This window comes from Oryzias latipes, chromosome 5, assembly GCF_002234675.1.
Source record: "Oryzias latipes chromosome 5, ASM223467v1".
NCBI lineage: Eukaryota > Metazoa > Chordata > Actinopteri > Beloniformes > Adrianichthyidae > Oryzias > Oryzias latipes.
The window spans coordinates 20119416-20146289 of NC_019863.2; the positions used below are offsets into that span (position 1 = coordinate 20119416).

The following is a 26874-nucleotide window of genomic DNA, read 5'->3' on the forward strand; positions in this document are numbered from 1 at the left end:
GGCTTCCCATCATTCCGAGATTTTATCAGCTGAACCTTGCCACCCTCTATTAGTCATTAATGATTCTATTATAAATATGACAGGGGTGCGGCAATATCCCAGTCCGATCTGCTATTCTTCAAGAAAGGTATGATTGGTCACTTTGTGACAAAACCATCATTAAAGGGTTCCTGTTTTTAACGTGATATTTTAATACTTCATTATACACTGAATACTCTGTCATTGTTTGGAAAGGACAGGCATAGAAACATTGCCTAAACAATAAATGTTGATCAGCAGTGGCTGCTTTGAATTTGATCATTTTGACAGAAAAAATATGTTCTCTCATCTTCCAGATCTGCTGCAGGTAAGCGGTAGGAAGCTGGGACAAAAACATGGCAAGACTGCTCGCAGGTAAACACCCTCCATTTATTCAATCATTCATTCAGTCAGTCATTCTTTCTCTCATTTAGTCATTAGAGATTCATTTATTTTTTAAAGTAAATATCAATTTATGCGTCATTTCTGTGTTCCTTCCATCATTTCTTTCTTTCTTTGTAATTCTTTAGTTTATTCTGTCATTCACTTGTATGTAATTCTTCATTTAGTTATTTCTCGTTCTTTTCCTTGTCCTGTCTAGCAGTAAACACACAGACAAGTTGGACCGATTTTATTGTTACAACAAAAGTCATGTCGTCTTCGTCAACACAAAGTGTATTCTTGTATCACAATATGACAATAATAAGGATGAGCAAAAGAAGACAAAAAAAAAGAAAACAAAACTTAGTGAGATCTACACTAAACTGAATTGTGGGGAAAGTGCATCCCCACTGCATACCAGAATGTAAACTTTAAAAGTGTCAAACACGTGTTGTGCAAAATTTAAGGATGAATTATTTATTGTTTCATTGCATTATACATGGCTATGAGCCAACTGACTGGTTCTCTTCATTGTAACTTGCTTACTAGCAATTAAACAAAAATATTTTTCTGAATGTTTTAGTTTTTAACCGAAACAAAACCTTGACCAAAAAATCGAGATTTAAACCAAATCTCGAAAGCAAATTGTTGAATCCCTAGAAAGATCAAATGTATAATTATAAGGTCCTTTGAATAGGTTTGAAAAGAAGAAGAGTGAAGCAAAAAGCTAACTAAATTCTAGCACCTAGCATGCACAGTTTTTCTATATTTCAGTATTTAAGATGTAAACATTTACTAAAAAAATGCAAACATATAACAGTAATTAAAGCCCAAAGAATATAATTACTATTACTATTCCTATTAGTATCACAGCAAGCCACAAGTTCCCTGCTCTGCTCCATTCTGATGCATCTGCTAGCAGACAAATAGATCCATTACTGTCTTCCTTTTCCTCACCTGAGCTGGCTCAAAACTGTATGGCTGGATAGCTCCAATATTGCTCACCACTTTTGCTCCTAATAATAATGGGTTTGGGGTTGTGATGGAGTGTATGGCAGTGGTGAACAGATGATGGTAAGGGGGCGGGCTTACTCTGCGCCAACAGTCCCGCTCACAACTCCTCCGAGGCAAATTTCGAAAGGAACTCCTGCTGCTCTGCAAAAGCTTTCCTAAAAAAACAACTTAATTTTGGCTAAAATGGTATAATAAAAATTTAAAGAGCATTTGGAACGTTTTTACAATAAATCAAAAGATGATTGGAATGGGACTTCAAAATGCAGCAGCAATTATTTTCTCATCACACTTACTTTGCTCAAACAGGGCTAAAAGTGGTTTGGCTCTTGTGTTGTCATTGTGGTCATTAATCTGTCAGAAAAATATGAAAAAACATTTTTCCAAAGCTGCAAACATTTATCTCTGTTGCCAACAATCTCGCTTTTGAATATCAAGTTAGATAAAACAGATCAGTCTACAAAAAATTAATTCTGTTTTCTTGTGATTTTTCAGCGGCGTGTGCTCTGCTCACTCTGCACATCGGTGAGTTTATTCAAAATAGATTTACAAATATCTCAACAAAAGTTAAAAAGTCTTAGCCTGGTCCGTTCATCTGTTTTCAGCTTCATCTAGCAAGTTGGTGTGTCACATGACCAACTGGGCCCAGTACAGACCTGGTAGTGCTGCATTCACCCCAGAGAACATTGACCCATTCCTGTGCACCCATGTCATCTACGCTCTGGCCACCATCAACGACTTTAACCAGGTTGTCACTGTAGAGTGGAATGATCAGCAGATGTATTCCAGCCTCAACAGCCTCAAGAACATGTGAGCTCTCAAAGACCCTTTACGTTCTATCCAAAATACTAACTAACCCCGGTTAATGTGCATTTGTGCGAGCTACTGAAATCTGCCACAGATGTAAAACCAGAGTTTGGTTTCTCTGTGTGCCGCCAGAAATCCTGCACTTAAGACTCTGCTGTCCGTTGGAGGCTCTGTCAAAGGAATCAGCCCGTAAGTCCCGGTTTCACTCTAGTTACTGGAGTTTCCAGTACAAACTACAGCATCGTGACATCTGAAACCTTTTACTTTTTGTCTTAACTTCAGATTCATCGCTATGGTTGCCAAACCTGAGAGCCGTGCAGTCTTCATCAAATCTGCTATCAGCTTTCTACGCAACCACAACTTTGATGGGCTAAACCTGGCCTGGGAATATCCTGGACACAACGGCAGCCCAATGCAGGATAGAGAGAGGTTCACTCTGCTCGTTTCGGTAACACTCTCTCAACTCAGTAATTTAACTGCACTACTCGGAGGAAGAGCTATTTGTGCTGGAATGGATGTCATTGATCAGGAGTTTCTTCAGGCACTGGAAGTTTTTTCAGTCTCATAAAGACACAACACAGTCAGTATCTGGCTTAACCAGGGCTGTCCTTTGTCATGGTTCCAGTCATTAGTTCCAGTTATTCCAGTGACTAAATTGCCACCGGTCTTGACAGTGATGACCCCAATGATACTAGTGTCTTATGTTGTTGAAGTAACTGTGATTGTTGAACTATAGAATGTAGATGATACTTCCTGCCGTTGAAGTATCAAATTAGTAATACCTTGTCACTTGCGAAAAACATTAATAAATCTCTTGCTTTTATTGCTAATTGTGTAAATATCAGGACTAAAACCTAAATTGTTCTGAACGTATGTGTACTTTACATGTCTTCAATAATAATTAGTTGAAATAAAAATGTAGGACTAGAAAAATAAGTTTGAACTCTGTATCTTTCCTGGTGTCAGACTTTAGACCTATTTTTTCTATTATGCCAATTGTCGATTCAGGTTCTCATTTAGCCAGGTGACTTTGTGTTGAAGTTGAGTCATGGCATTTGCACTTAAAATCTTCTTTCTTTAAACCTTTCACCACTCATCCAAGTGGCTTCATAAGTCGGAGTGATGACGCCTATGATTAAATGTTTTAAGAAAGAAGACTTTAAATCCAGATGCCATGACTCAACTTCAAGACATACTGTAATGCCAATTAAAAGAAAATATCAACATCAGTACTAGATAGTTTTCCAACAAAAGTTCTGACGACCACTAATAGGGATGTCTTAAACGTGTGTCACCAGAGGTTGCCTACGCGGCAGACCCAGGACCATTTACGACAGCTCACGGTTAAGGGAATTAAGGTTTAGGGATCTCTGCCCAGATTCATTTCAGATAGGAATAAAGTATGGATGGAAGTAAAACACTTACATATTTTTGTTAAATCGTTTAAAAATAAAAAGTGTTGCGTATGTGGAATGATATCCAGAGGGATTCTGGATCCTAACAGTTTCCGTTTGTTGGGTGTTTAGGAGTTGTCCCAGGCATTCATAGATGAAGCCACGGAAATCAAAAAGGCGCAGCTTCTTCTTTCAGCCAATGTTGCGCCTCTACCCTCAACTGTCGACAAAGCATATGAGGTCAACAAGATTACACCGTAAGTTGGATTTCAGTGGTAATGTCTCCTCTTAATTTAATTATTTCTTTTCACACCATGAACAAAGCAGAAACTCCTAGGAAAAAAAAATGTTGGATATTATTGATATCATGTCTTTTTCGCATGATTGTTGCCTCTGTCCTGCTCATACAGTCATTTGGACTTCCTGAATGTCTTGACCTATGACTTCCATGGATCCTGGGAGCCAGTTACAGGACACAACAGCCCACTGTACCGCAGTGCCGTGGACACTGTCTCACAAATGCAGTACAACATTGTAAGATGAGCTCAACACTTTTTTTCACTGCATTGCTACTACAGTGAATTTATTATTTATTTATTGATTTATTACTATTTATTTACTCACATTTGCTCTTTTCTTAACCGTTAAAAATAGCAGAAATTACATCAAGACACTGTCTAAATAACTTGTCTCAGCAACTGGCCAAGATGTGTTTGGCCCCAACAAGCTCTATATCTGCAAAATTCTTTAAAGCATATTTTGACTGTTTTTCTTGTGGAAAAGCATAGTATATTCCTCCAGATATGGCTCAAATCTGTATTCGGTTTTTAGGCCTTTGACCTTTGCAGCCATTGTAATAGCCCATATGCTGTACTTGAAGAACAATGTTTGTAGAAGCCAACAGAAGAACTGCACTGACAAGTGCCAAAAACAGATAACTATCAAAACATTCTGTTTTCTGGGGTATGATCAATCAAAAAAAAGAACATGTCTAAAACAGTTATTTCCATTTTCTTGACTTTAAGGAAAATATGAATTAGCATTCATAAGAAAGAACATTTGTCCATTTAAATACATATATATTGTAATTTTTTGTCCGTTGACTTAGAATTCTTCAATATCCCACTGGCTGTCTTTGGGAGCCGCAGCTGATAAAATACTGTTGGGTTTCCCCACCTTTGGACGGACCTTTGAACTCAGTGGATCAGCAAATGGCCTGGGGGCCCTGGCCAATGGCCCTGCAGCTGCTGGACCCTACACCCGCACTGAAGGACTCTGGGGCTTCTATGAGGTTAAGTTTTGTTTCAGAAGAAAATGATGTACAAACTTGGCCCTGAAGTCTATTGCCCTTCCGTTTATCTCTACTGTGACTCATCTACCTCCATCCAAGACTGTCCAGTGCATTCTCCTTACTCACATCAACCACCCTAGAGTTTTCCCTCACTATAGATATCTATAAAACTCCTAAGCTCTGTACACACTAGGCATGTGTGACACGTTTCAAGAATGCGCTTTTGAATGTGCTTTAAGCATATATACAGTGTTCACAATGGACTGTTAAAAACCCAATACTAGTGCATGTACTCACAGTTGGAAGAGGCTTTGTGCAAAATGTTGAAGTGGTGCAAATCTCGTGAATCTTACTTCTGGCTTTTTCTTTCATAGCTCTATTCTGACATATCAAAGACTTGGTGTCATATAATTCTGGCCGGGCACAAACCACAATTATTAATTTGGTTATTATAAATTGTCGTGTACAACATCATTTATGTATCTGCTTTTGATGCATTCGTGCCAAACCATTGGGGGCGGTCGTGGTGCAGCGGAAGGGTGGTTGACCTCTGATCGGTAGATTGCAGGCTCAATTAACGCCTTGTCCGCTATAATGTTGAAGTGGTCTTGGGCAAGACACCACCTTGCCTCTGGGGGAAGATTGGGGCCAGTGTTCGGCAGCGGACCTGCTATCAGTGTGTAAATGGAACTGTGACTGTAAAAGCAATTTGGGCCTTCAAGGATGGTAGAAAAGCGCTATACAAGTATAAACCATTTCACACTTCCAAGTATTTAAAAGTACTGTCTGGAACAAGCAGAGAATTTATCTTGCGGAGCTGACAGACTTCGTTGCCAAGCTACTCTGAGTTAAGGGAAAGGTTGCTCCATGATCAAAAAGCTACAAACCTGGTCAAAAAGTTGCAACTTTCATCAATCCCACAAATAGCACCTTTATCTGCATCCTCAGCTAGCCATGCAACAAAACCAACCAGACCAGCCAGAGGCACAATGCCAATGGTTCTGGCTGGCCTGGTTCTATAAGAAGGAAATGTCAGATCTGTCCAAACAGTAAGGACAGCTGACAACTCACTCATTTTAATGTCAAAGTTCCTAAACTTAAAGCTTCTACTCTTAAGTCCCACTCTCCCGCCTTTCCTTTCCCCTCTCTGATTCAAACATGCCTTCTTCTGCTCCTTCTTCTAGAAATGTCCTTGTGGCTCTAAAACACCAGACCACATCTAAACCAGTTTAGAAGTTTTTTGTGTGATTTGCATCATTAATTTGATGTTGGTTTTAAATTGGATGTTTTTCCTGACACAATCCTAATCTGAATTTGGGTCAGAACATTAAAGCTCTGGATTGTGCTCTCTTGTGGTTGCATTGAGGGTTGACTTTTCAACTCCCATATGATGTACTCTGTTCCTATGTGTTAATTGTAATTTTATGTTTGCAGGTCTGTGACTTCACCAATAGTGCAACTGTTTCCTGGATCAACGAACAGGCAGTACCTTATGCAACCTACGGAAAGGCTTGGGTGGGCTATGATGACCAGCGCAGCTTTTCCTCCAAGGTAACCAAGAGTTCCTCTTTTTGCCTACAGACAAAATGAATTTTTCTGTTTCTCCAGTTCAAAGTTTATTCCACAGAGTTCCAGCTGCTGATGTGTCTAAAATTTTGTTTCTCTGTTATTTTGCTTGGTAGGTTCAGTGGATGACTGCCAACAACTTGGGAGGTGCTCATGTGTGGACTCTGGACATGGATGACTTCAGAGGGTCTTTCTGCTCAGATGAAGCTTACCCGCTCATCAACCACCTCAGAATGTCCATGGGTAAATGCTGAAGACATGTTCACTCTTTTCACTGCCATGTTTTTTTTCCTCCTTCTCAGTAAGTAAATTAACTTTTTGTTGGTTGTAAAGGTTTTGCTCCAAAACCAACCACAACTCCACGCCCCACCACCACCAAAGATCCTATTGCTGAATTCTGCTATGGTCGCCCTGATGGACTTTATGAGAACCCAGCTGATAAGACCAGTTACTTCCAGTGCTACCTGGGAAATACCTACTTGCACCACTGCCAGCCTGGTCTCATCTACTGGGACTCCTGCAAGTGTTGTGACTGGCCTGCAAAAGCATCACCTATTAAATGAAACCTGTTGCCCCATGCTTGTGGATGACAGTCGTTGCTTTGTTGCTCAAACGCCTTAGAATTATTCATCCACATTGGTAATCTTATACTGTTAAGCACAAAATAAAAATAAAGAAGATATACATACGTAAAAATAATTGTTGGATCTTTTTCTTAAACAAACAAAACTATTGCACATTTGCACCAAGATTATGCTGGATTATCTGTGTGTTCCATTTCTGTGTTTGCTTTTTGCTTACATTTATTCATCCATGATAATTTGGTAATTATTTAAAAAGCAAACAAATATATAAGACAATAAAATTATATTTTGCATTACATTCCCCTTTTAACAAAGGATAAAAATAAACTAAGGAGGCCAATTTGAGGCAAATTTGTTGAAGGCTCTTGTGCTATTTGTTGTAAGCCTGGGGTGGCTAGGATGCTCACCGTCTTTTTGCAGCACCAACATACATTGTAAAATATTCTTATGGATCCGTTGTGTGAAGGGCCCAAATGCAGGAGAACTTTATTGACTGAAACCAAAACTTTAAGAAATAAACTCAAACATGACGTAAAGCAAAAAACCTAAAAACTACATGAGACAGGTGCCAAACAAAGTACCCAACCCAGAGCAATTGAAAAACATGAACTTGGATGGAGAGAGTGAGAATTAACAAAAACAGAGACAGCTTAGCGTTGTTAAAGTGGTTCTATGCATGCATATTTTAATATGTATAGGCCTGTCACTGTATGCGAAAGGCTACATTTCTGTCCTACATCTTACAATTTAAGGTTAAGTCTTGTGTTCTGTGGATATCTCCTCTACTCTTTCTGTTATACAGTATGTGGGTTTCTGCACAATTCCCTTCCTCCTAGCTTAGTTTTTCTTTCCTGATTTCTTTTGTTGATATGATTTCCAATAATTATTTAAGTGTGAAGAAGTTTGCTAATGTTATTATGTATTATCTATTACGTTTATATTCACAGAAAAAACATGTGCATTATACAATTACAGATTATTTTTTATCTATTTAGTTGTCCACGCCTCTATTTGGTGCATTGCGATTCATGCATTGTCCCTCGTTCCCACTCCCCTCCGAGGGAGCGGGAGTGATTCCAGATGCCAGTTGGCCCTCCGTGCTCCTGCCCGGGGCTGTGGACCCTACCTCTGGCTCGTCTTGCGCCCCCAGCCGTCCCCAAACTCATCTGGATGAAGCCCATCTGCTAGACTATTTAAACGTGTGGTTGTAGAGTTAAATAAGCTGGAATCCAAGGGCAGGGATGCCAAGTTTAGACATGTCACTTTAGTTTAGATTAGCCATTACCTATCGAATTCTATGACTTCATGTTCTTTATGATTTCATGTTGTTTGCAATTACCGGTATGAAGCCCATTGAGACGGCTACTGTTGTAATATTGGGCTGTACAAATAAAATTGAACTGAATTTAATTGAATTGAATTCTTATCAATGTTTATTAACATATTTCTAGTTTATTGTAAGTTGCATTATTATTCCCATTCATCAGAGCTGACAAAGTTAAGGTGGGTCGCTTCAGGCTTTCATAAAGTGGTTGCAAAGTCTTGACCTTACTCAGGTTAAAGTCCAACAATTGTACAAGCTGCATCTGGCAGGAGCAGCCTCAATGATGTTTACCTGTTATTCATTTATAAAGGTGTGAAATTCACTGAGGACACTGTCATCCCTGTTGGTCTAGTTTCCCAGAAGACGGCTTTATCTCTGTTCTTTCAAACGGAAGTTCTTTAAAGTCTGCCGCAAAGCCGCACTGATGGCCTCTCATCAATCCCAGATCTAATCAGCTGAACTTTGCTCCCTTCCATTAGTCATTAATGACTGAAATATAAATATGACTGGAGTCTAGAAAGCACTGACTCTGATCTGCTTCTCTTCGAGACAGGTATGATTGGTTATTTTCAGCTGGAAACTGAAGAAAGCAAGGCCATGCAGCCTTCTGTCATTGCTACAAAGTGCAATGGCCAGCAATTAATACCTGCATTAGTTATTGGTGGGGGCATTTTAGTTGAAGGTTTTTCTGAGATGTCAGGCAGAGAAATTTTGATTGATCAGTAATGTCGATCAGCAGCGGCTGCGTTGAGTTTGATCGTTCTGACATAAATAATCTTTTTCAGATTTACAGCAGAAAAGCAGCTGGAAAGCAGAGACGGAAACATGGCAAGACTGGTTGCAGGTGACAAATGAAGCAATTAACAAATATATAAAAGAAAAGACATTAAGAATATTTCTAAAACGGTTTGTTTAATGACTGCATGAAACAGTCGTTTTCTGTGCAAATAAATAAAAGATATCCAGCAGAAATTTAGCAGGATGTGATGCTGTATTAAAGAAGCAGCTACGAATATGTTCAGAGCCATGATGTGAAACGCGCATCAAATACGATATCACATAACTTTTGTCAGCATGCATTGGACTACAGTGAGGAAGATGTTGATAGTCGGTGACCTTTCACCTCTAGTGGATGCTGTCCCTCGTCACTAGCGTCACAAGTTCTGGCGGGAATGTGCTGTTATTGCTCAGGCTCTGTTGCAGAGCCACAGGAAGACAGTGGACTAAACAGTGTATGACATGTGCCCTTTTTGGTTAAATAAAGATGCAAGATGCAGCAACACTTTGGATCATCTGTAGAGGTTTTATTTCTGCAGATGGAAGAGAGGTTCTGATGCATTTTCATCAGTCAAGCACAAGCCTCCACCTTTTATATACAAATTGATGCAAACCATGATGTTTTCAAATTTTGCACAACTGATGTACTGGTTATAGGAGGTTGCAATTCTCCACTGGCTCTTGCTAAAAAGTCTGGTTTTACAGCAAAAATAAAGCTATGCACACCCTGCTGTACACTTTTACTGTATTTTTATTACTTTGTTTCCTTTTTTGAAACTGTGGAGGTGGGTTACATCAGCAGTAACACTTTTCTGATATTTTTGGAACGTTGTTAACATAGGAAGAGTAATATGTCAATGTGCCTGTCAAATATCAGGCTTCATTTTCATTCTTGAAAAATCCTATAAGTGACATGGGTTTAGTTATATGTCCACGGACAACCAGGATGAGGAGGGTGTTGGGATGCTTGGGGGTTTTAAGTCCCTCATTCTAGAGAGAAAAAAAAGGCGGCTGACGACTTTCACCTTTAAACTAAAGAACCTGAAAATTCATTAGATTCAGAGCTATGGGTGGAGATGAGAGGACTATATGAGAGACTTGAATGTGCAGAAAAAATATCCTTGGTGCCAACCTTGTCATGGTATTCTTCTCCCATTGCCATGGTGACGTCTTTGAAATACATAAGCAGCTCTGATACTAAGCAAGTGCAGATTTTTTTTTTGTTTGTTTCGTTTCGCTATGCAGATCACAGTGTGACCTGCTTTTCCTGAGTTACTCTGTATATAGTAAAGCTAAAATAACAACCATGGTCAGCAGCATGAGGTTTGTTTAGATGAATGCTCATGTCTCTGAATATGATAAGAAGGCTGTTAAATTCGGGAAGGATGGACAGGCAGGATCAACACAAAAGATACTTCCTGGTTGGGTTGAAAGGGGTGGTTGTGCACAATGGTTTTGACAATGACTTTGGCTGGTTTAAAACTGTCTGATTTAAAATCCAGACACTAACACAAGCAAAAGATCAGAAATTCCACTTCTATTTTAAGCAACCACTGAATATTCACAAAAATGAACCTAGACACGCTCCTTTTTCCATCTAACTCAACAGATGGTTCTGTGAGAGACATCATCCTTCAATGATTGTTTTCTTTTTTGTTTTCCTGTTTTTCAGCGGTATGTGTTCTGCTCACTCTGCACATCGGTAAGTAGAAGATTCTGATCTCACTTTATTCTTTTCCTAGATAAATCCCTCAAAATTTCATGACAGAATTAAAGTTTTACCATTGTCTTGACGTCTGTCTTCAGCTTCATCTAACAAGCTGGTGTGTCACATGACCAACTGGGCCCAGTACAGACCTGGTAGTGCTGCATTCACCCCAGAGAACATCGACCCATTCTTGTGCACCCATGTCATTTATGCTCTGGCCACCATCAACAGCTTCAACCAGATCACCCCCATTGAGTGGAACGATCAGCAGATGTATTCCAGCCTCAACGGACTCAAAAACATGTGAGTTACCCATGTCCGCTGACTGTGTGAAGGGCGCCGCCTGCAGCAACACCAGAGGTGTATCAATTCATTTTACCTACCATTTGATTTATATCATAATTTGTTGTTGCTGATTCGATTCATAATCGTTATTGGTTCATTTTTAATTATCCGATTTGATCTGATTAACTGACCTAAAATCGATCAAGTACATCTTTAGCCAGAAATTCCACCAGTTTGGCTCAGAGATAAATATTTGCGGACTGAACAGCGCAGATGAAGTTTTCCAGATTCTGCGATTTCTTGCAAGATAATCATGTGTAAATTAAAAATGTGTAAAAACAAACAAATTACAAACAAACAACAAACAAGAATTAATGGAAAATCCATTCACATTTTAATCTCATACTTACGTTCAGATAACTGTTGTATATCTACATCAAAATAATAATTCAAACCAATGAACATAATAAGAGCGTTTATGGTCATGTATGGTCACACGTCTTTGCAATATTCAGTCTTTCCACACATTGGACAGTAATGATTGCTTGATCAGTTTTTGCTGCCATCACATGTATGTTGTCTGCTGTGATGACATTTGGTAGTTTTTAAGTTTAATTAAAATAAGCCTGTCGTACCTCCATCCAAATGGTATTTTCCAACATTTATATTATTTCATTTTTAACAATTTTATAATTGTATGGGTCAACTCGATTAACAACTTGCATCAGACAGACTCTTCTTGTTGCATCGGTTGGATCATAGGAATCCAAATCAATTGAATCAGTTAATTCAAAAGGGGCCCAAGTCCAAAATTTTACAAAATAGAGATTTTACATGATTTTGTGCAAAATTTCCCAAGTTCGTGGTAAAGTATTGACTATGCTTGACATTTTAAATGCATTAAGTGCAAAATTCCTAGACTTGGGCTGTCTTGCATGGGTTTTGCTTTATCCCATAGATGGCAGCACTAGTTATCCAATATGGCAGCGCCCCTGTTTAATTCAAGAAGGGCCCCAAGTCCAGAGACTTTAGTTTGCTAGTCCTCTGAAATTATTAAAGTGAGGTGCTTCATATTTTTAAAGCATTTGAAACTATGAACTGGTGCTTAATCTGGGTAAAGTATTAATCATTTGATGTGGCTTCCCTTTAAGCTGTGCAATTAAAACAATTTCCTGGAAAAATAAACCTCTTGGATTTATGCCCCTTTTGAACTAACCGATTCACTTCATTGATGCTAGCCAGCCCACTGTCTTTGCCCACTTAAGCCAATGTAGGCAAACACAGGTGGGGCCACCACAAAAAAACTGCACTCAAACCCAACCATTTCCTGTCCAATTTTAAATCATTCAGGGGCCCACTTAGCCTTGCTGGCTGGGAAAAAGAAACTTTGAACAAGAAAATAGAAAATACATTGTTTTCAGTTTAGTTTAGACTTAACTGGTGGATTTAGGCAGGAACACAAACACAATGTTGCCTAATATGAAAATGAAATAGAAAATGCAACAAACCAAATGTTGGAATTGGTTTATTCCAAGCAATCAAGATTAATAGCTTGAAAGGGATGGGAAGAAGCAAACTTAAATACTCCCATACCTATTAATTAAAAAATCCAACAAACCACAAAATTGAAATTAAGATTATCATCATTGATAATTCAGCTGTAGTAAATCAGGTAGTAAATTTTATTTCTTTGTCAGCTGGAATCTAAATTAGATTATTTTAATCAACCTGAGCTTGAGATTGAAATTATTGTGAGTGAAATGATTATTCTCTGTATTCAGCAATCCTGCACTGAAGACCCTGCTTTCTGTTGGAGGCACCGTAAATGGAGTCAGTCCGTAAGTCCCGGTTTCAATTTGGTTACCAGTTTTCTGCTCAAACTCATTCAAATCTGACACCTGAAACGGTTTACTTCTTATTCACACCAGATTCATTGCCATGGTTGCCAAACCTGAGAGCCGTGCAGACTTCATCAGATCTGCCATCACCTACCTGCGAAGCCACAACTTTGATGGGCTAAACCTGGGCTGGGAATATCCTGGACACAATGGGAGCCCAATGCAGGATAGAGAGAGGTTCACCCTGCTACTCTCGGTAAGCTTTTGAGTAGGGCCAGCTCATGGAGTTACTCTCAATCTAAAAGTTACTAACTTACTTTTATCCATCTATTCATTCTTTATCTCCATTAAGCTTTATCCTATTCGGGGACACAGATTGGGGGATTCAGTGAAGTTTATCCAGGTTAACACAGGGTGAAGAGACAGTACAGCCTGGACATGTTGCCAGTCCATAACAGAGCCACATACAGATACAGACACCTCTCTCTAAATTTAGATGCAGCAAAAAAATCAGTGGAAATTACTTTTGGACTGTGGGAAAAAAAAGGGGCCATGCAAACTCCGCAGAAAGGACTACTGACTGATAATAGAATATTCCTATGGCAAGCACTATCTCAAATCAGAAGGAAGCATGTTAAAAGGACATACCCTTTCCACTGAAAGCGGCTCGGGAGAATATGAATGTTTGATGCAAGACCACATAGTTTTATGGAGACATCTGTTTGGTCAGTTTATAACTTGAATAACTTGCACTACAGCAAAAATATTATGAAAAAAAATTAAATTAGCAAGAACACGTTAAAGTTATCAGAGCAAGTATAGTAATTCTGACACATATAATGACTGAGTAATTAATAGATATCTATGGAGTTTTGGCTTTTTGGGACTGTACTTCCTATTTGATACGGGAGAGGGGGGGTCATGGTCACTCAGTCCTGTTTTCTTAAATAGTCAATGGAAAAGACTCAGACATATTTTGAATAAAGAGATGTGTTTTTGTATAAAAAACAGTCTAATAGCACTGACAGTATATTTTGACTACATCGGTGTAAATGGCATTTGATGACCTGATTTGTGTTGAGTTAATGAGTTGTACAAGTGAGATGATTTTTAAATAAAAGCCTGGAACTGAGCATTTTCTGTCTGTTGGGCTTCCAGGAGTTGTCCCAAGCCTTCGAGGATGACGCAAGAGAAAACAGGAAGACGCGTCTAATGCTGTCAGCCAATGTGGCTGCGATACACACAACCGTCGACAGAGCATATGAGGTCAACAAGATTGCATCGTAAGTTTGGTGTCACTTGACGTGTTGTTTTCCAAACAGCATCAAGATAAAATGGCCCAATAGAACATCAATGGTTGTTTTGCGGTCTGTTATAACACTCAACAGGATGTTTGAAAGTGTCCAGAAAACACAGATTTTCTGAGTCTCTCCATAACTTTAAACTGTGATTCTGTACAGAATCCGAACAGAGGGTTTCAAAGATGATATGACCGGTGTATTTATTTCCATGGATGAAACAGAGGAATTGAATTTGAGCTGGAATTTTAACCGCACCTTAGACATTTAGGGCCCCTTGGTGGGGAGGGTGAAGGGACATCACTGTGAGAAATCAGGAGATGTCCCCTTAGTGCCCTACCCGCCAATTTTAACTGCACCCCCCTTAGTACACACACCCCTCCCCCTTCAATATATACATTCCAACATAAACACACACACATGCACACACACACCCTCTCAAACACACATACACGCACACACATTTTGCAAGGAAGGTGGGACCTGGGTCCATCTGTCCCCTACCCCTTCCCTGGTGGGGGGTGCGGGCCCCTTGGCGATGGCGGCCGTGTCCCTTGGGTGCCGGCTCCCTGGGCCCGGCGGTGCTCTCTCCGCACGGTGGGGGGGTTCATATTACACCTGAGCCGGGGGTGTTCGTGTCCCTGGGGGGTGGGTCCTGGTCCTTGCCCCTGAGCGCTGGGCCCCGCCAAACTTCCAACATGGCCGAGCCTGGTCGGGCCATATTTATAACACCCCTTGTGGGCCACCCTTTTTTCCCCTCCTGGGCGGGGGCGGCGGGCCCCTGCCTTGCTCCTCCCTGGACCAACCGTGGGCCGGGTGGGTGGCTGCCTGGAGTGCGGAGCGGGTCTCCCTTGGGGGGTCCTGGTTCGTACCTGGGGATGGGGCGGGGGGATGCCCGGAACTCCTGCGTGGTGGTGGGGTGCTCGTCTGGGGCTGTGGGCGTCCTTGTCCGGTGGGGCCCTGCGTTGGGCTCTTCCGGCGCGGCGGGGGGGCTGCTTTCCTGGCTGGGCTGGCGCGGCGCTCTCTTTCCCTCCGCGCCTCCCTGCTCTCTGGCTCTGGGGGCCTCGCGGCGGTCCTGCTGGCCCTGGCCTGGGTGGCGGTCCTGGTCACCCGGGGGGCGGTTGTTCCCTGCCTGTTCCCGTGTGGCGTTGGGGGAATTCCAGCTGCCGCTGCTGCTGTGGTGGGGTCTGGGTGTGGGGGTGGCTGGTCGCTCCTCCTCCTTCTTTTCACATTCCACCATCCATTTTAGAAGAACATAAACACTCACCTGAGCACAGGTGTTAGCTCACCTTTGCACTTATAGTTTGCATGATTGAATGAATGGAAGATTTCACACTAGTTGGTTTAAAGGCATAGGTATGCGTTCGTGAACATTATCTGTTTTGTGTACATGTTGACCTGTGAACATTTTTTGCAGCTAGCAGGTGTGTTGATAATATTTGAGTGTGTGTGAACAGGCCCCGCCCTTTTTGTACTACATTTGAACTGTACCGTAATGATAAACAACCAGTAAACCTGTCTGCTCTAAAAAAAAATAAAAAGAATTTGAGCTGGAAAAATGGTTCTTCTGGTTTCAATGATAGACAGGGATGGCTCCGCCACTTCTGCATCAAACATGACCTCTCCGTCTAAATCAACTTGACCTGATTTTCTTGAGTAACTCTGCTGCTGTTTTGACTCTTCACAGCCACACTGACTTCCTCAATGTGATGACTTATGATTTTCATGGATCCTGGGAGCCCTATACAGGACACAACAGTCCACTGTACGGCAGTCCTGTGGACTCGGGTTCACAGATTCATTACAACATAGTAAGGACACATAAACCATGAAAACTCTGTTGTTTCAATCAGTTTATTTGTTTACATGTTTTAGTCCAATAAATCTGAAAAGAGATTAAAGGACATGAGAGTATCTGGTCAATGCTTTCAGACCATTTAAGCATCTGCTCTCTGGCTTAGAGGACCATTTAAGTTGTAGAAAAATCGTAAAAGACAAAAGGTTAGAGAAAGATAGAGCAGAAAATTTGTGTAAAATGTCTGCAAATGCATCTTTTTTTTAACAAACCTCATGACCCTTTTGACTTTTGAATCCATTCATTAATGGATTGGCATCAAATGGTCCTTTTCTTGAAGACATTATTGACTTTTAAGAATTGGTTGATTACATTTACACCACAGTAGATCTGACTCAACATCGACTTTATGCCTAATATCATCTATCTCCATTTTCTCTTGACTTTAGAACTCCTCAATATCCCATTGGCTATCTCTGGGAGCACCAGCTGAGAAACTGCTTCTTGGTTTCCCCACCTATGGAAGAACCTACCGTCTGAGCAGTGCTGCTAATGGCCTGGGGGCACCATCAAACGGCCCCGCAGAGGCTGGACCTTACACTCGCACTGCCGGTTTCTGGGCCTTTTATGAGGTAACCTTTTGTCTTTATGCACTTAACCTGCTCAGATGATCAGACTATTTTTCTAAATTCCAAAATTAAACAATTTAAAAAGAAAATATTAACATCTGATAATTTCTGATAAATTCAGCTACTTTAAAGAAAAGTCCACTGTCTTTTATTTCTATATCTTTAGATACTCCCATCATATAAGTTAAACTTCAAACTTTTAAGATGGAAACTTTTTATGTATATAAAAGGATTCAAAGTAGTTATCCAAAAATGAGGTTTGACCTTTTAAGTTCCGTGTCATATGTGTACTCTGCTCCCACAGGGTTAACTTTTGTATGTCGGATGCTCTTCTTGATACTATCCCCAACATTAATCCAGACTTGGGTCAGAACATTAACCCTTGTGCTATCTTAGATGACCCCACCCTTACTTTGACGTGTTATTCCTACCATGACAAAGGTGGATAAAGGTGGAAAGATTTCATGTAATCCATGGACAACAGTGAAGATCACAAATCATTGAAGAAAAAAGGTTCAGAGCACTGTCTAGTGGGTCTAGATGACCCAACTCCCAATGTTAAAGTGCCTAGGAGAGCACAAAGGTTAAACTCTGGACTATGGCCCCTTGTATTTGTATTGAGCATGGACTTTTCAGGTCTCGTGTTACCTGTGTAATCTGCCCCCCCATTTGTCACTTTGTGAATTATTACCTTTCCAGGTCTGTGACTTCACAAATAGTGCAACTGTTTCCTGGATCAGCGAACAGGCAGTACCTTATGCAACCTACAGCAATGCTTGGGTGGGCTATGATGACCAGCGCAGCTTTTCCTCCAAGGTAACCAAGAGTTCCTCTTCTCGTCTCCAGTCTCCCCTGCCTTTTTTTGTTCCTCCAGTTCACAGTTTCTTCCACAGAGTCCCAGCTGCTGCTGATGTGTCTAAAATTTTGTTTCTCTGTTTTTTGCTTGGTAGGTTCAGTGGATGACTGCCAACAACTTGGGAGGTGCTCATGTGTGGACTCTGGACATGGATGACTTCAGAGGGTCTTTCTGCTCGGATAAAGCTTACCCACTCATCAACCACCTCAGGATGTCCATGGGTAAGTGCTGTAGACGTGTACACTCCTCTCACTGCCGTGTTATGTTTTTCCCTTCTCAATAAGTAAATTAACTTTTTGTTGGTTGTAAAGGTTTTGCTCCAAAACCAACCACAACTCCACGCCCCACCACCACCAAAGATCCTATTGCTGAATTCTGCTATGGTCGCCCTGATGGACTTTATGAGAACATCGCTGACAAGACCAGCTACTTCCAGTGCTTTAATGGAAACACCTTTCTGCACCGATGCCCATCTGGCCTGATTTACTGGGACTCCTGCAAATGCTGCAACTGGCCCTAAACTGCAGGAGCATCCGTTTTAACAGCCAGCCGCTCCATGCTTATGGATGACGGTCATTGTTTCGTCCTATAATACCTTCATTTCTACATTGATTAGCTCATGCTGTCTAACTCCAAAAGCAAGAAAAGATAAATCAGTAAGAATAGGTATTTCAGTAGGTCAATGATCTAAAAAAAAATGTAACCGTTAAATTGAGTTCCTGTGTTTAACATAAGATTAAGTTTATCTGAATTTTAATGTATTCATGGAATCTTAATTTATTAAAAGTTTTTCTTGCATGTCGGCATTCACTTTAGCCAAAGTTTGTGAGAAGAAAATGTGCATTAAAAATAAAAAATGCAATTAGATTCAGATTTTGATACCCTAAAGATGTACAGGAAAACATTGAAGCACTGGATCCCTTGAAACAGTCATTTAAAAGTGTTCCTCTTCAAATTCATCGGTGAAATCTCTGCTGAGTAACAGGAGAAAAATTTTTGTTACATAAAAAAAAGTTAAATGACTCCTTTATTTCAGCTTTTAATTGTCACTACAATTTGGAACATGTTGTAAAGTGGAAATAAATGCTTCATTTCTGCTTCTTCTCTTGCTGTTTTTATTTGTTATCCAGATAACAAGAGTAAAAGTCTCAGTTTTTTTTAATTGAGCTTCAGAGATGCTGAAAAAAAATTAACAGTCTAATAAAACAACCAGCAGGGAGCGCAATAATCAGCGTTTGCGATGTATAATGTTTACTGTCTCCTCTGCCATAAATATACCCAATAAAGTTTACCAAATAAATTTAGCAAATAGCAGCTGTCAATTTTTGACAGTAATATTTTAAATAAAAATATATAAATGACAACACATATCACACATATTATTCACATATTATCTTTTTTTATATTATTATATCTTGATATTTGTTCCTAATTAGCATGGGAAAAAGCACCACACAAAGAACGGTCAAAATAAATGCAAATAAAGTTTAATTCAAAGAAGAAGCCCCCCTTTTGGTGTGGTGCCTTCACTTATTACAGAAAAAACCCTTTGGAAGTTTTTGAAGCAAATGGCAATAGTACTGTAGAGGGCGCTCTCCGGGGAGGCATTCAGGAGCAGGAGGACGCTGTCCTGAACAATGAATTATATCACTAGAAGAGACATCACGTGATTCCTCATGGGAGGAAAGCACCACCATCTTGGTAAGGTCAAGTCACTGTTGCAGTGCATGCATGTGAACTCTTTTTTTGCAAAATGCCGGTTCATTGTGCAAGTTTCAACTGCCAAAATCCGAGTCCACAAAGGAGGAAGGCAGAACATTTCACAAGTAAGAACTATCATTTTTTTCTTTTACTGCTGGAGGGGCTTTATTAATAGAACACATGTTGACATGCATGATGCTGCAGGGCTATTATCAACATGCTGCATGATGTACGTATAATTTGCTGTCGACATAAATGTGAACTTTATTTAGTTAAACCTATAAACAGTATACTAGAACTATTATAGTAATATAGATTTATACATTTCTGACTCAGTGACTGAACTTTTCTTTCAGGTTTCCAATGGATTCAGACTAAAAGAAAAAAGTGGTCCTTAGCTATAAAAATAGCAAACCCAGATGGATCACTGTGGTTACCAACTAGTAATACAGTCTGGCTATGTTCAAAACATTTTGGGGAAACACATTTTGATAAGACTGGCCAGACTGTTGGCTTGAAACCCGACACCTTACTATCTGTGTTACACAAACTGATCACTCACATGAATCAGTGGGAAAATCAATTGTTTTTCTTTGTTTTTTGTTTCTTTTTAAAGGGGAAAATCTGTTGTTGACTTCTGAACTTATTGTTGACTTATTATTATCATTTATTATTATTGACCTATCATTGATTTGTTGCTATCATTTAGTATTATTATTGACTTATTGATTTATTGTTATCATTTAATACTATTATTGACTTACTATTGATTTATTATTATTATTATTGATTCATCATTATTATTATTATTGACTTATTATTTATATATTGTTATTATTTATTGTTATTATTGACGTATTGTTGGGCTTTTCTAAATAATTTAAATTACATGTCAAAGACGTCTAAAACTTTGAAATGTTTAAAAATTATTTTCAAAAATTCTTTGTAATGCAACAATGCATTTTTCATTAAAGTTTAAGCTTATACGGCTGACTATTTCTCTTATTTAACAGCAACAAATGATGCATATATATATATATATATAAAAATTATATACATAAATTGTATATTTATTTATAAGTATAAGTATATAGAAATATAAATATATATAAATTATATAAAAGCTACTTACCTGCCACCAAAGGCTATAGAAATCATTGTCATGTGGGCGTCGTCGACCTTACCAAGATGGCGTCGCGCTCCGCCACCGTCGTCCAGGCTTCTAAAGTGGGCGTGTCTACTCTAGTTATATAACTCATTGGTCCTGAACCTTCTAGCATTATTTTTTTTTTTTGTTTAATAAAATGTTGTTGATTGTTTCAAATGCAGTACTAGGGAGTAAAAGAAAAACCTGTAGAAACTCTCTGCAGCCAAGAGGAGATCATTGTTTACCTTCAGCAGAGCTATTTTATTGATATGAAATATTGTTGGTCCTGACTAAAACTCCTACAAAAAGTTCTTTTGTTTACATTTCTGGACCAAACTGTTTTGTCAGGAACGTTAGCAGTGAAGGAGAGGTGAGATATTGGACTATAATTAGCAAAATCACGTGGTTCATGTAGTTACTTTTCAAGTAAAGGCTAAACAACAGCAACCTTTAAATGCTGAGAAAAATAGCTTGTTATTGAACACATTAACCAGAGATAACAAAGCAATATTGATTATACAAAAAAATGTCTTTGAACTTTAGTTATTGATGGATTCCAGAAATAAGTTAAAGATTTACTTAAAGATTTTATTTAAAAAAGTGAAATGGAAAGCAAAATTTTAAAATAATATAATTAACCTTATCAACCTTTCAGAAAAATCTAATTCAAGATTTTAGATGAATAATTTTGAAATGTCTAAAGTCAAGTAAGTAGTTTGGTAACAGTTTATTTAATAGTTTACACTATCTTCTTTCAAATACTAAAACTTTTCTTTTAAAAAAAAAAATAATAAAATAAAATAAAACTGGTCTTTTTTCTTCATGCTGTTTATCTATTAATTCATTTTTTGCTATTTTTATATTATGTATATATTTTGTTCAGTGTTTTATTTATTTCTCTCTTTGTTTTTTTGCTTGTTCTTTCAATTGTTCATTTGCTCCTCTTTTTATTCATTCTGTTCTCTTTTTTATGAGCTCCTTTTGTTTAATTACTTTTTTTGTCTGTTTACTTTTCTTTTTCTCCTATTTGGTAATTCATTTTTTACTTACTACTAATCCCTTGCTATTTTGTTCTTTCATTTGTTTAGTTTTTACTTTTTTCCTCAAGCCTTCTTTCAGTTATTCTTTAATTTGTTTGTTTGTTTGTTGACCAACACTTTTTCTTTTTTGGCTTGTTTCTAGCTGACCCCCATCCCCACACAGAGCTATTGAGCCTGTTTACATGCCCACAAAGGCTTACAAGTATTCAGATGTGTGCAATGTGGCTCGAAAAAAGAAAATTTCAGTCCACAAAATCGTATCCATTATTGATCATTTTAAATGTTTAGATCCTTTATAACATCTCAGGATGTATTATTTGCAACATCACAATACTGGCGTTTGTAAAAGTTTATTTGCTAGTGTAGAAGTTGACATGTCTGTGAACTAGACCAAGCGATACTGCTTCGTGAAAAGACACTAGTGGTTTGCTTAAAAGCAAAGAGCTGGGTTCCACATGTTGTAAGACTTTTAGTTCCTTGAATGTATTCATCCATTTACAAATATAAAAATACAAAATTTGATATTTGTTGGAAACGCAATGCTTTTTAAGAAAAAATCTAGTTGCACTTTATGCTGCCATGATCAAAAAAGAACATTGGACTATGTCTACATGTCACAGGAAAACCCAATTAGTCAAGAAATTTGATCATATCTGGCTAGAAGTCCCACCACCACACCCTCACTCTGCTTCCAGCTCTGAACCCCTGACTGTGCAGACACAGGACGAAGCACAGATGTTCAGCAGAGTAAACCCCAGGAAAGCAGCTGGACCTGATGGAGTTCCTGGGAAGGTTCTGCGGACCTGCGGCGACCAGCTCTCCCAGGTCTTCACAAAAATCTTCAACTTGTCGCTAGCTCAAGCTTCCATCCCTGCTTGCCTGAAGTCATCCATTATCATCCCGATACCCAAAAAGTCGTCATCCACAGCCTGCCTCACGGACTACCGTCCAGTTGCACTCACCCCTGTCATCACCAAGTACCTGGAACGGCTGCTCCTGGGACACATCAAAGACTCCCTTCCACCAGTTTGCTTACAAAGCAAATAGATCAACGGACGATGCCATAGCCATCACCCTCACACTGCGCTGAGCCACCTGGAACACAGAGACACCTACGCAAGGATGCTTTTTGTGGACTATAGCTCAGCCTTCAATGCGATCATTCCTGACATTCTGGTCAGCAAACTGTCTGACCTAGGACTCCATCCACTCACCTGCTCGTGGATCAAGGACTTCCTTACAAACAGACCACAGACAGTCAAACTTGGTCCCCACTATTCCTCCACCCGGATGCTGAGCACAGGCTCCCCACAGGGATGTGTTCTGAGTCCTCTGCTGTACACACTGTACACAGCAGACTGCAGACCAGCCCGCACTAGCAACACTATAGTGAAGTTTGCAGACGACACTACTGTGGTGGGGCTAATCTCTGGAGACGACGAGATGGCCTATAGAGACGAAGTCCTGAAACTGTCAAGGTGGTGTCAGGCTAATAACCTCATCCTGAACCCCACCAAGACCAAGGAGATCATCATGGACTTCAGGAAAAACAGAGCAGATCCACCCCCACTCTACATCAACGGAAACTGTGTGGAGAGGGTCCACAGCTTCACCCTCCTGCGCACTACCATTTCGGCTGACCTCACTTGGTCTATCAACACCGTGGCCATCAGCAGGAAGGTTCAGCAGCGCCTGCACTTCCTGAAAAGACTTAAGAAGAACAATGTCAGCCAGGAGCTGCTGGTAACCTTCTAACACTCAACCATCGAGAGCATCCTGTCATTCTTCATCACAGTGTGGTTTTCCCACTGCACTGAAGCAGAATGGCAGAGCCTCCAGAGAGTGGTAAAGACGGCACAGAGGATCATCGGCTGCCCTCTCCCCTCACTGAAGGACATATACCAGTCACGCAGCCTCAGCAGAGTGACTAACATCATCACTGACTCCACCCATCCTGCTTTCCCTCTGTTCACCCTGCTGTCCTCTGGAAGGAGGTACAGGTCCATCCGAACCAGCGCAAACAGACTAAGAAACAGCTTTTTTCCACAGGCAATTACCATAAGGAATACCCATACTTCCACCAACCACACCTCACTCTGACTTTTTACTACAATGTGTGCGATATCCTGACTTCTGTGCAATAACCGGGCTACTGTGCAATAACTCAATATTTATTATGCTGTGCTCACAGCAACTCATCTCATTCCAGTCTATTTTGTCCATAAATATTTAACATTTAAAAGTTTCTGTACATATTGTTCATTTTTTTGTTAATTCAATTCAATTCAATTTTATTTGTATTGCCCAAAATCACAACAACAGTCGTCTCGATGGGCTTCGAAGTGAAACATGAACTCAAAAGGATCATGAATACAAAGAGTTAAATAGGAAAATACTAAAATGAACTAACAAACTGACTAAGCTATACTGGCATCCCTGCCCTTAGACCCCCCTTCGCGGTAAGGAAAAACTCCTAAAAAAAACAGATTCCGGAAAAAACGAAGAAACCTCAGGAGTGCCCACATGAAGGAGGGATCCTCCCCCAGGACGGACAGGCGATTTACCAGAACTCTTAGAGAAGAATTAACTTATCTAACTCTACAACTACATATATAAAGTCCAGCAGACGAGCTTCATCCAGCCGTGGTTGGGGGGACAGTCAGTGGCGCGAGTCGAGCCGGAGACAGGAACCACAGCCAGGTGTAGGAGCAGGAGCAGAGACGAGGTACACGGTCAGGTACAGAGCAGAGACGAGCCAGAGGCAGAATCCACAGCCAGGTGCAGGAGCGGGAGCAAAGGCAAGGTACACGGTCAGGAACAGGATGTTAAGACATGTAAATACAGTATTTCTATTTCTATTCTATTTTATTTTATTTAACTTAATCACTCCAAAGCTGCTGCAATTTCATTGTATCCCCATGTACAATGACAATAAAGGATTCTGATTCTGATTCTGATTCTATTTGTTGTGTTCTTTAAATGCATTAATTTTCTTAAAACGCCAACAACCCAATTACCATTAATCTGCTAGGCTGTTCATTACTTTATCATGAACTATACATTCATTCATGTAATCAGATACACAAGTGTTTTATCTGGTTGTGAGTTCTTGTTGGATGTGAATAGCCTCGATAAGCTATCTGCCAACACGACACATGATATAGTGAGTCTATCTGTTGCCAGGAGAAGAACAACCCCATGAAGCTTGTTCTTTCTTGCCTCCCCTCACCCACTCCGACCCCTTTGCCTCCCACTGGGACAGTTTATTGTGTCACTGTACTGGACTGTACTGTACGTAGACCACACGTTAACTGCAGCTTTTGCCTTCTAAACAGTAGAACTGTATATGCAGCCAGATAAAAAACTGATTTTATCACCCAAAGCCTATTTTTGTCGATAACTATGAATGTGCAGCAAGAAACATAGATATACTTTAAAAGCTTTGTTGATTCCAAAGGAAGATCCCAAACATCTTACCAGAAGACAGTCCATAAAAAATGAACTTCAAATTCTAACGGAGGAATTTAACATCCAAGTATCCAAAACACGCATTAAAAATAAAATAAAACGTGCAGATGTCCTGCTTTTATACATTTATTGCACATCATAAGGGACAGCTGTGCCTCTCTCCTCCATCGTTTAAGTCCAGATAAACTTTAACAAGACACAGTGTTTGTGCAGCAGTGGCGATAAGACCAGAGGTGAGCTGATACCACAGGTTTCATTAGCTCTTCTGAAAGTCGCAAACAGGTCACATCCCAATGTCACATCCCGTCATGTGCACAGACACGTCATTGGGTTTGTAGGCCAGCACGATGGATGGCCCAGTTTTTGTTTTAGTGTATCATCGGAAGTGTTGCAATGTATACAAAGAACTCTCTACAGCCTCGCTCAGTTATCTCCCTGTTCTTTGCACAATTTGGCTTACAAATCTGTAAGAAAGTCTTTATTCAATCACAGCATTCGATTCAATCTAACAAATTGAGTCTTCAGCGCAGCAACAATTTTCCATTGAATTGCATCCTGTCTCAACATTTTTGTCTATCAGTTGTTTGAAAGAACCATTTGCAATAATCAAAGCATTAATTTCAGTGATCAAAAAGACATTTCCAATAGAGGAAACTCGTCCCCTTCAACAGCTTTAATCTGGATCTTTGACTCAACTAGGGATCAACAGCACACGTTCTTTGCCATTGCACTTTTCACCTACACAGGCCAGGATTATTCAGCTAAGACAATCTACCTTCATTGAATGAATCTGGACAAGATTGAATTGCAACAATTCAGATTGTAATAATAGTAATTAGGGTGCCTTATTTGTGGGGCCTTGAGATAACATGGATAAAAATAATGAAGGGTTGCAGAGCCGCCACTGGATCAGAGATAGAGCAGTTGTCTCTCAGCTGTTGAGTCAGTAGCCTTGGTTTTAAAACCATTCCCAAGATGATCTGAGTGGGACTTCATTTCCTTCTTGGGAAAGACACTGAACCACTTCTTCCCAAGTCTAAGTTGTTTTGGTTAAATGCTTTGTAAAGGGGCTGCTTTGCCTCTATCCAATCACAGCTGTGTCACACACCACCAGATGTGAGCTTTCTGTTGAATAGTTAAGATTTTTTCATGGGGGTGACTCATCTGAAGACGGATGCATCATTTGCTCAGATACCTGCTATGTGATCTTACCGTGACTAAAATGAAATTGGGGGTGACAATACTTACTAATTATGGACTACTGACAGCAAGCCAATGCGCTGCAATGATTTACCAATACGCAAAGTGAGTTTTAAAGACAGAGATAATACTCACTGTCTCTAAGCTTTGGATTTTACTTCAAATGCCCTTCTAGACACAATTCTCTACATTTTCCTGGTCCATGGATGACCCCACGAAAACACTGGATAGAGCTCCCCACGATTTCTTGTCCCTTCAAATTAAAGAAATGAGGTATAGCTCGGGGTGGGATTTTCTGTCTTAAAGTTTTACCCTCACTGATTAATGGTAAGATTAATAATCATTTTACTATTCTGCAACTGAATGTTATCCTCATCAATGTTCTTATCAGTGACTGGTGCTAGGGTCAGAGTGGCTCCATGGCCAAAGGTGGAGATACAATAGTCATAGCTATAAGACTACATGAAGTATGAATGTGGCCTGTTTCATAACAGATGATACTGATCTGTTTTCTTTATTTTTTTATTGTTAAATTTTTTTGTGATGCTTCTATTAACATACAGCTATTACATAACTTTTAAGGTTCAAAGGCTTACTGATTAAAACAAAACTTCAGAGGAGTTTTATAAACAGATTTCTTGTCTTATCAAACCATAAAACATTAATGTAAAAACTGTCCTTGTCAGTTCTGGATTCTTTAATTTTTGTCTAAAATGAAAGACATGTAAGTAGTTTGGATCAACAACAGGGTTTTTT

At 39.7% G+C, this 26874-nt stretch overlaps 2 protein-coding genes across 2 annotated transcripts; both read left to right on the forward strand.

The window, feature by feature from the left end:
* The first annotated feature begins 83 nt into the window (after nt 1-83).
* Nucleotides 84-7167, forward strand: LOC101158601 (chitinase-3-like protein 1). The gene is made up of 12 exons (XM_004068917.4): nt 84-127; nt 336-393; nt 1906-1935; nt 2016-2220; nt 2350-2406; nt 2500-2665; nt 3744-3868; nt 4022-4145; nt 4720-4902; nt 6337-6453; nt 6585-6711; nt 6802-7167. The coding sequence occupies exons 2-12, from the start codon at nt 375-377 to the stop codon at nt 7029-7031; spliced, it is 1383 nt and encodes a 460-aa protein (XP_004068965.1). The 5' UTR covers nt 84-127; nt 336-374; the 3' UTR covers nt 7032-7167.
* A 1720-nt stretch (nt 7168-8887) lies between these two features.
* LOC101158848 (acidic mammalian chitinase) lies at nt 8888-18665 on the forward strand. The gene is made up of 12 exons (XM_004068918.4): nt 8888-8929; nt 9162-9220; nt 10826-10855; nt 10960-11164; nt 12928-12984; nt 13075-13240; nt 14143-14267; nt 15970-16093; nt 16527-16709; nt 17406-17522; nt 17657-17783; nt 17874-18665. The coding sequence occupies exons 2-12, from the start codon at nt 9202-9204 to the stop codon at nt 18080-18082; spliced, it is 1362 nt and encodes a 453-aa protein (XP_004068966.1). The 5' UTR covers nt 8888-8929; nt 9162-9201; the 3' UTR covers nt 18083-18665.
* Nucleotides 18666-26874: the final 8209 nt, after the last annotated feature.

What these genes read in the sequence shown, in the direction of transcription:
- LOC101158848 (XM_004068918.4), top strand. An exon ending in CACAGATTCATTACAACATA is followed by an intron (nt 16,094 to 16,526) that starts GTAAGGACACAT and finishes TCTTGACTTTAG; the next exon opens with AACTCCTCAATATCCCATTG. An exon ending in AGCGCAGCTTTTCCTCCAAG is followed by an intron (nt 17,523 to 17,656) that starts GTAACCAAGAGT and finishes TTTGCTTGGTAG; the next exon opens with GTTCAGTGGATGACTGCCAA.
- LOC101158601 (XM_004068917.4), top strand. An exon ending in GGTTCACTCTGCTCGTTTCG is followed by an intron (nt 2,666 to 3,743) that starts GTAACACTCTCT and finishes TTGGGTGTTTAG; the next exon opens with GAGTTGTCCCAGGCATTCAT. An exon ending in GACTCTGGGGCTTCTATGAG is followed by an intron (nt 4,903 to 6,336) that starts GTTAAGTTTTGT and finishes TTATGTTTGCAG; the next exon opens with GTCTGTGACTTCACCAATAG.